The 10,066-nt window shown below is 38.7% G+C and overlaps 2 protein-coding genes across 5 annotated transcripts in view; one reads left to right on the top strand and one right to left on the bottom strand.

Moving 5' to 3' along the window:
• Positions 1–147, bottom strand: part of LOC103732233 — a 2,282-nt gene extending 2,135 nt beyond the window's left edge. Inside the window, exon 1 of the mRNA XM_017797527.1 lies at positions 19–147. Coding sequence (XP_017653016.1) covers positions 19–147 — 129 coding nt within the window. The remainder of the gene's footprint in view (positions 1–18) is intronic.
• Kmt2e (lysine methyltransferase 2E) overlaps positions 30–10,066 on the top strand; it is an 83,120-nt gene continuing 73,083 nt past the window's right edge. For 3 of the 4 annotated variants that reach the window (XM_008830745.3, XM_008830742.2, XM_008830743.2), the window contains exon 1: positions 30–478. The gene's annotated coding sequence lies outside the window, so the exon portion shown is untranslated. Of the gene's footprint in view, positions 479–7,067; positions 7,198–10,066 lie in introns of all 4 variants that reach the window. The other variant, XM_008830744.2, reaches the window with a different exon arrangement.

Below are 10,066 nucleotides of genomic sequence, written 5' to 3'. Positions count from 1 at the left end.
GCCGCCGCCGCGGATCACCGAGCGGCCTCCCGCGCATGCGCCATGGGGGCCAGGGGCAGCCCTGGGGATTCCGTTCCCAGAAGGCACTGCGCACGCCGCCGCCGCCGCCGCCGTCGCTGCCGCCGCCGCCGCCGCCGTCGCCGCCATTTTCCCAGAGCGAGAAGCAGTGACACTGAGCGGGCGCAGGGGGCCGAGTCGCAGATCGAGCTTGAGTTCGGGAGCGGCGACCGAGGGGGCATAGACACTCGGAGCAGCCTCGCCGTCTCCTCAGCGTTCGTGTCGCCGGCCCAGGAGCCCCCTCCCGGACTCCGCTTCCTGAAGAGGCTGCGCGCTGCTGCTTGGGGAGGGGGTGTGTGGAGCCGGGTCCTGTGTCCGCAGTGGCTGGTGTCGGGGGTCGTCCGAGCGCCGAGGCGTGGACACACTCTTCCCGGGTCGAGCCGATAACGGGGTTCGGGTGTCTGGTGTGTGAACATCACAGGTCAGTGGCTGTCGTGGCTGTGGGAGTCGTGGGGTCCGCTGGTGGGGGACTTGGGGCTCACGGGGAGGGGGCTCGCCCTGCGCCTCGGCACCCGGGCGTCCACCCTGGTTCTTCGTGCCTGTGCCGGGCGGGACGTCGCTGGTAGAAATCTCCTTTGCCCTTTCTCTTGCCTGTTCCTGGCAGTGGAGCATTATGGCGGGTTTTGGGGTACTGGAAGGGGAAACTGGCAGTTAAACCCCTTGAGAGTGGGAGTTAGGGAGGGGGCGCCCTCCTCCCTGGCCGCGGCTGCAGGCGGCCGGGGTGAGGAGGGAGGCTGGCGACTGCCTGGGCTTGCGTCCGGGAGGTCCCGGGAACTGCCAGCGCCTGCTTCTCAGCTGCATCTGGTTCGGGTGCTGAAAAAACGTAGAGGCCCCATTTTCTCTTCCCTTTCTTCTTGCCACTCTCTGACATAATGGTCTCGTAAATACGAAGGGGGTTAAAAGGACGCCCTGGGCATCCCTCTTTGTAGGGGAGAGACAGCTCCTCATCTTCTGGAGAGGGTAAACCCGCCCCTAAGGTGGTCACCCCAGTCAGTACCCAGCCTTTCCAGTCTCCTCCCCCACTCCTTTTGCGTTACTGCCGTCCTTCACTGTGCCAGAGCCTTTAGAATCCACAATATGGCTCATTTCAGAAAAGCTTATTTTGACCGAAGGATTGGCACCAACGCGGTGGCAGCAGACACAGATGAGAAACAAACGGTTCCCTGTACTAAACGGGGAAGGAGGGAGAGAAAAAACAATCCCGGGTACTTGCTTCCACTGGCCTTAGTTTCTCCTAGAACCGCCCTAGCTGGACTCTCAAGAATGATAGAATTTAAAGTCAGAGAGAAATCACCAGAGTTAGTCCTAGAGGAAACCTCCGTGTTGCCTATTCTATTCACCCTTTAGAGAGCTGGATAATGCAAGGTGTTTGGAGTTTTGGAGACCTTGGAGAGAATTAAGCGAGGTGCATTCAGTTCTAGGTTGGAGATATCAATACCTAATTGAAAAATATCCCTTTTTCCCTTTAATTTCTCAGATGGAGAGTAAAAACTGTAATTTCCCTCTTTTGTCCTTTACAGATTCTAAAAATGGCGGCCCCAGGCTGATGTTGTGGTAATCTAATCAGCTCGGGTCCTCCACACCCCATGCAGTGCGTTTGTCTGCAGCATATTACAGGCTTATTATGTTTACATGAAAAACACTGGGCTTTTTTTTTTCTTTCCCAAGCAAAAATGTATTGATCTTAATTGCAGATGACAATGCTGTTTTAGTTGATTAATTTCATTGGTTTTTCTTGAAAGGCAAATAAAACACTTGAAAAAAAATAAAAACACTCAAATACCCTTGAAATTTCAGTGGTGAATTGCCTCTTAAACATTAAAAAATTTTTATTTAGGTACAGATAATAGTTTACATTTGATTTAAATCAGTCATCTTTTAATCTAATGTTAAAGTAAATTTAACTTTTGTAAGTGTAGCCTATTTTGTATGATTGAGAATTTTAATCCTTAAGTAAAATATTTCCCCTGCAACTCTTAACCAATTTTGCACATTTTAATTTTTATATTCTGTTTCAGAGTAAATTTTAGGGAGCTGTACAAACAAGCCTGAACCTGTTACTTCATTGGGTGTAGGGATGCTTTTCTTCCCATTATATTTTGCATCTGTTTCTCATGTAGATAAAGCTTTCTTAAAGAATTTCCAGTGTCTATTTGGTAAAGTTCCAAGCTTTGCTGCCTTTTAAATTTGTCTTGTTTCACACAATCATCATTATGTAAGTAAAAAGTAAGGCTTTGGTCTTGATTTCCCCTCCCTACCCCTTTCCCCCATGCCCATTTACCTATTATGGGGCTGTGGAATTTGTCTGTTTTAATAGACTTTAAATAAAAGCATAGCATAATGGGGTCTTGAATCCATTTTATGCCATTGTCAAAATCTTATATAGACTGAGACAGAAAATTAAATGTCAGGTGTCATTTAACTGTATTTTCAAAAGTGTGAATGATTGTTATTCATTTGCATAGTAGGAGGTCTATCTTCTTTTTAGGCTGAACTAAGCAGTAAGATATGAGTGGGCCATTAATGGGATTTAATGACCATTCTGATTGTGCACCAACTGAAAGATGAGTGCCTTTCAATCCAGTAATACTTAAAAAGGTTGGAGAGCTCACACCCTTTCATGAGCCTCTTTCTCCATTGTATAAATCTTAGATCAGGATGTCCTTCATATTGTGAGTATATGAGCTAGCTGATAAGGTTGTGTTCTACAAAATAATTATAGAATAACGGGATTAGGCAATTTTACATACCACTGAGCTTCATCTTTGAAAACTAAGCAAGCATACAACCTTACTTAGAATCTTTGAAATGTTACATAATGAAATGTGGGTAGTAGAAGCATTTGTATAGGAATTTGGAGTTAATTCATTTACGTAATACTCTTGATTATGAGTTTAGATCCTGGATATATTTTATGGGCTCCATGGTTAAGATTTCTGGTTCAGAAGAAGGTTGGTACTTTCAGCCTGCTGGTATTTGAAACTTACTATTGTTTTGATTCCTGTAAAACAATGTTTTTTTTTTTAAGTGTTACACTTTTTTTAAACAGATACTTTATAACTAATATAATTGGCTTTTTAAAAAAATCAATTGAATGTACATATTTTAAATTAAGCTGGAGGAAGCAAATTTATTAAAGACTGTAATTTCTGTTCCAAGAGAGTTTTGAAACATTTGGTCTCTTGGGAGGAAACTAGTCTTTGTTCTTAGGAAAGCTGAGTTTGAGGGATTACTTGTTTACATCTGTTTAAGTGATTTGTAGAAAAGCTATAATGTAATTAGAGAGTAAATTTTATTTTTAGAGACTACATTTTGATTGTACTTGGTATGTCAGTATAAAGGCTCTCTTTAATCCTTATTTGAGAACTTTTACCTATTTCCATTTACCTTCAACTATATAGTCATAGTGATAGTAATTGCTGTTAATGGTGGTTATAGTTATTGGTAACGCTCTTACAATTTTGGCTTGTCTGACTTCCTCACTTCTTCAAGGCAGAGAATCTTCATTATATACCTTATAGATCATAAGGAACTTATTTCTTAAGTTAGCACCTTAATTTGTAGGAATATTGTGCTCATTTTTGTGTATTAGTCTCCTAAACCTGTAGTTTTATTTTTAAATATATTTTGAAAATCTCAGCAGCTCAGCTTTTCTGGCAGTTAATACTGGAACATGATTTGTACTACCATAATAGCATTTAAATTTATAAAATGTTCACTTAATTTTGAAGTAGTCATGCATATTAAACTTATGTAAAATATTTGCTATGTAAAACTTCTATTTTCTTAAAAATCACTGTAGTTCAAGAACAGTGAAGAATTTTGAAGAGCTGTTAAAATTGATTAGGGACTATTAACATGCAGTCTTCTTAAGTTGGTATGTTATTTTAAAATATTTTAATAAAGTATAATAGCTTTTATATCAATAGGATTTACTCTTTGCAGATGATAGGTGATCAGTTAAATTTAAAGCTTTTGTTTAAGTGAACCTATATTTCAAAATAGGGTAATCAGACTGTGTCAGAGTAAATGTTAAACGTGTATGTTCTATGAAACTTTTTACTATTGCATATAGAATTATTTTTACTTTTTAGCAAAATAACTTTTTGAGGGACTGAGAAATGGCTCAGTGGTTAAGAACACTGGTTGTTCTTGCAGAAGACTGGGGTTCAAATCCCAGCACCCACATGGCAGCTAACAACTGACCATAACTCCAGTTCCAGGGGATCTGACGGCCTCTTCTGTCCTCTGCGGGCATTGCATGACATGGGTGCACTTACCTACATGCAGGCAATACACTTGTACACATAAAATAAAAATAATAAATAAAAATAAAAGATAAAAAATAAATAACTTTTTGAGTTACTGCCCAAATAATAAGGTGGACCTATCTTGTTCAAACATTGCTGTATGCAAGCTTTTGTTCTGAGTTCAAGAGTTGAAGTGGCTCAAATTTATTGTCTGTTTTGTGGTGTAGAAATACTGGGAGGAACCTTATTACCTAAATATTTACTTAATGTGGAAGAGCAATATTTGTGGTTGAAAATTGCTTTCTATATTAAATTTGAAGTAGATAGTATTTAACTAAAAATCTACCTATTGCTATTAAACTAAGTATTTTATAGAGGAAATATTAACCATTTTATGAGGTAAAGAAATTGTTACTGTGAACTAATAGGCTAAGTGCTATGTTAAAAATCAAATGATGGTGACCAGGACTAAATTAAGTAGATCTTATTTGTATTTTTTTGTTTTTGTTTTTGTCTTTTTGAGACAGGACCTCCCTGTAGCCCCACCTGGCCTGGAACTATGTAGACCAGGCTGGCCTTGAACTCACAGAGATCCGCCTGTCTCTCCCTCCCGAGTGCTGGGATTAAAGGCATGCACCATCACACTTGGCCCTTATATGTATCTTTTAAGGATATGAAAACTTTTTACTAATGTTCATTAACTAGGAAGCTTCTTAAATTAGAATCAGGAAAACCTTAGTTATATTTCATTTGATACAAAATCAGTTATTTTTTCCCTTCTTGGACAGTTTATTTTAGATAGTTTAAGAAAGCCATTTTCATGTTATTGGGTAAAATCTCATTTTGCTATTATCCAAAATATTTAAGGTCTTTGTTTTTGAGGCAGGATCTCATGTATCCCAGACTAGTTTGAACATGCTTTGTAGCCTAGGGTGACCATGAACTTGTGACCCTTCTGCCTCCACTTGCCAAGGGCTGGGATTACAGATGTGCTGTACCAGATCTGGTTTATGTGGTGCTAAGGACTGAACCCAGGGCTTCATACATGCTGAGCAAGCACTCTACCCACCAAGCTATATCCCCAGTCCCTAAGTAGTTTTTTGATATGTTGTCTAAGGTATCAAAACAGACCTTCTGTCTTAATGAATAATGACTTGCATTATAATGACTTAATTGGTAAATAATCAGCTACTTATCTATCATTTAAACATTTTTTTTCATACTTTTAAAACTGAATGTGAAATCTGCGTGTAAGAAAATGAGAAACAAGGGTTGAGGGAAGGGTAATAGAATACTTGTAATATGAGGGGAAAGGACCTAGCCTAGCCAGAGAGGGGAAGGGGAAGGGCAATAGGAGAGTGGGATGAATTAGAACCAAGTATAATGAACATATGTATGAAAATGTCATGATGAAGCACATTGTGTTGTATGTTGAATTAAAATGTTAAAAGGTTTGGGGCTGGGGTTCATTGGTACAGCACTTGCCTCACATACATGAGGCCCTAGGTTTAGTCCCCAATCCTGCCTTCCCCTACTCTCCCAAAAGGAAAAAAGGAGAGAAAAAGAAAATAAGAAACAAAATAATTCATACCTCTTTTACTTTTTCACCTGGGAAATAAGAGCAATTCCTAGTAACTTAGTTTGCTTAATTTAGAGTTAATCCAAAGGAAGCACTTTCAGTCTTGAAGTATTATTGAGAAATCACGTCTGTATCAATCACCAATTTGGTTGTTGTCTTTAAGGTCTGAGCCTGTGACAGAAAGCTGACAATGGGATTGAATTTGTTTTGATTTATAGCATTTATAATATAATTGTAAAAACTATTATTGTATGTGTAAGAAATTACTAGTGTGGGTATGTATGATTCATTTGTGAGTGCAGGCCTCTGCATGCCATGGCAAGCATGGAAGTCAGAGGACAGCTTTCAGAAATTGGTTGGTTCTCTCAGGTCTCAAGCTTGTGCAGCCGTCACTTTTACCTGCTGAGCCACCCAACACTGTAAGATAGTTTTTAAGTTCATATAATTACATTGTTAAACATTTTATCTATGCCAGAACTTTTTTTAGAAATTATGTTAACTTGTTTTCAAAGAATATTTTATTTTATTTTTTGACAGGATCTTGTTATATAGTCCTGTCTGACCTGGAATTTTCTGTGTAGACTTGGTTTCAAACTTTCAGCGGCAATCTTCTGCCTCTGCCACTGCCTCCTTCTTCAGAGCTGGGATTATAATAGACTTGTGCCACACTACACCCAGCTTCAAAGAATATCTTAAAACATAATTTCTATGTAAAACTTAAAATTAGCCTAATAAATTATTTTAAAACTTAAATTTAAAAGTTAAATATGTTTCTCCATTTTTTTCTCAATTGTGTACGAATAAAGTCGGTGGTGTTTAGCAAGACAAGCGTGAGGTGGAAGCAACCATTTGGGAAGTGTCACGAAAGTGAAAATATAGCTTTGATTCTTTATAGATTCACAAAAAGAATGTAGATGAAGAAGATGCACTGTTCTGATAATTTTGTTTTCTTGTTTCACACACTAATAGATGTAATTTTGCTCTTGAGTTTACACAGAGACATCTGATGTCACAAAAGATGGGTAGAGTTGTAGTAATGTGACTAACTTGAATGGTTAGAACTATGCTTTAGTAGCTGTAAATTGGTAGGGGTTTGAAGTTGGTTAAATTCGTAGATAATTTCATCTAGAAAATAAGATTGTTTCCCTTGGAATTATTTGCTTTTTTGCTGCTTCTTTTAGAACAAAGCTGCTTGATTGGTTGAATTGACACAGCTTATGTTAAGCCTCCACCTAACAATATTGTTGAAAGCTAGACAACAGATGAATTTGAATAGCTCCTATTTTCCTGGCACTAAGGATACAGAGATAGGTAAGATTGTCTCCACCTTGAGGAGCTCATAGTTTTCTACCTCTCAAATGCCTGCTGTTTTAGGGTTTGTTTTGCCGCAGGGAGCAGTCATAAGCTAGAGCTAGCTTAAGTAAAGGATTTGTTAAAAGGCTATAGGGAAGTCTCAGAATTCATTTAAAATGGAGTGGGCCTCACAGAAATTAGCAAGGTGTCAGAAAGCTCCTGTTTTTTTATCTTGCTCCCTATAATTAGCTGTGCCTAGTTAAGGAGATGGTGGTAGGGAAGACATTTATGATATGTGAAGGGGAGAATCCTTGGATGGAGAACAGCAGAAAGATATCTGTAATTTACCTAAAAAACTTGCTTTTATTATTTTTTTTATCAGACAAAGTAATGGGTCTCAGTATATTTTCATACATATATCCTTGTATCTTGTTTATTTGCTGCCTCCACTCCTCCCATCCCCAGTTTTTTTTGGACAATGTTCATAGGCACATCAAACTGATGACTGCAAAATATATTTATATATAGCAAATTTAGAGCTGGGGAGATGACTCAACAGGTAAAAGTGCTTGATCCCTGGGAGAGTGTGAACCAGTTCCTACAAGTCCTCTTCTGACTCCTTCACAGCCTCCACATTCCCCCCTCCCCCAAATACTTTTTTGGACAGTGTTCAAAGGTACTTGGGAGAACCTCCAGGACTAAATAATTGATATTTCAAACTGATGATTCCATTTCTTAGCTTAAACATGCAAGTTAGCAAAAGAAATCTTTCTATTCATTCTATCATTATCATCTATCTATCTATCTATCTATCATCTATCTATCAATCTATATATCTATATATCTATTTATCTATCAGTCATCTAATCTAGCTCTATCAAGCAAACTTAGAGCTGGGGAGATGACTCAGCAGATAAAAACACTTGCCACCAAGTCCCATTTTGATCCCTGGGAACCAATTTCTCTAAGTTGTCCTCTGTCCACAAATATTCTTTCGTTCTTTAGACAAAGTACTCCAATTTTTAGAACAAAGCTTGTTGATTGTTGGAAATTATTCAGGTGATGAATGGAGACTAACAAGGCTTTTTTCTTAAGAAAGGATGTAGCCCCAGCTAATGTGGAACTCACTATGTAGAACAGCCACCTTCCTTTATCTTTCAAGTGCTTGGATTAAAGGCATGTGCCACCACACCCTGCTAGAAAAATTAATTTAAAATTTTAATGGTGCTGGATTGAACCTAGGACCTACCACTGAACTACATCCCCAGCCCAAGCCCTCCAAACATTGGGGAGGGACAAAAGGCTTAGTGGCTCTATAATAGGGACTGTAGGAAAGAAAGTTAAAAAGAGAATTGAGAGAATGAAATGTTGATAAAAAATGGAATGAGAGGAAATATGTGAAAAAGTTTCACTTTGAATGTTTAATTTTTGAAATGATGACAGTTACTTGAATAGAATATAGTCTATGGAAGACTAGAAATAGAAAATCAAGTGGGAATGAATGAATGGTTGTTAAATGCAAGATTGAGATTACTGATGGAGGACAATTGCTTTAGAAACATTCTTTGGTGGCAGGTTTGTTGTGTTTTTAACAAAGACAAGTTCATGTTCTTCTAAAGGGAGCAGGAGAGGTTACATGTGTTAGAGAAAGAAGTTGTGGTTGAATCAAAAATAACTTAGGTGGTATCTTAGCCACCAAGTTCCAGGCTTTGAGGATGAATTATAAGTATCTCAGTTCTTTATATGGGGTGAAATTAATGATCTAATTGTGGAAGCTAATAATTGTTTCAAAGTAACATGTCAAAATATAAACCACTTCTTAAAAAAATATAAGTAACATTTTTTGGGAAGCTAAGAAGGGAAAAGATAATATGCTTAAAATGTGGCTCACAGTAATTACAAACAAGTTCCTGATCTTGATACTATACCAGGTTATCTGGGTTCCATCTTAATAATATTCTAACATACAAATCCTTTGGTTATGCAAGGGTTTTTCAACTGTTAGCATATCCCTGTTCATTCTGCACAATTTCTAAAGTCATTCTCCTTCACAATTTTTTCTCTCCAATAAAAACTATTAAACTTTCAAGAACCTTTAAGCCTTCCCAACTTTCCAACTTAAAGATCTGTGCCACAAAACTATTGGGGGCGGGTGTAGTAGGCTCAACCTCCTGAGAACAGTTTTCTTAGTTACACACACACACACACACACACACACACACACAAACAAATCTGACAATATTATTTCAGAAGACTACTCCAGCTATAAAACCTGTTCCAGCTGGATGTGGTGGCACACGCCTTTAATCCCAGCATGTGGGAGGCAGAGGCAGGCAAATCTCTGAGAGTTCCAGGTCAGCTGGGGCTACAGGGAGATCCTGTCTCAAAAAAGAAAACCTGTACCATCATGTGCACACAAACACTAACTATACACTTCACTATTAAACAACATCTCTAGCCTAAGTGTTTCAATGTCTTTATTGTTATTATTATTATTATTATTATTATTTTATTATTTTGGACACAGTCCCCTTAGTCCAAGTTGACCTGGAACTCACTATGTAGACCAGGCTGGCCCCTATCTCACAGAAATCCACCTTCCTCTGCCTCCCAAAGGCTGGGATTAAAGGTGTGCACCACCACTCTCAGCATTTATGTTTTTGAGACAGAATCTTTCTACATAGCTCAGACTTGCTTCATTCCTGATTCACCTGTCTCACCCTCCTAGGTTACAGGCTTTTGCTACCACATTTAGCTTTAAAGCTACTTTTTGGGAGAATGGTTTTTGTTTACAAGGACAAGTAAATGACACCAATGAAACAAGTGTTTTATGTCACATTTTCAGTCTGTTTTCTTTCAGCTTGTGACTAAACCATTCTTCAGGAAG

The sequence above is a fragment of the Nannospalax galili genome, unplaced genomic scaffold, assembly GCF_000622305.1.
Source record: "Nannospalax galili isolate Female #2095 unplaced genomic scaffold, S.galili_v1.0 scaffold312, whole genome shotgun sequence".
In the NCBI taxonomy this organism is placed as follows: Eukaryota; Metazoa; Chordata; class Mammalia; order Rodentia; family Spalacidae; genus Nannospalax; species Nannospalax galili.
The sequence above is the reverse complement of the archived record's forward strand: the minus strand, read 5'-3'. Positions and strand labels throughout refer to the sequence as shown.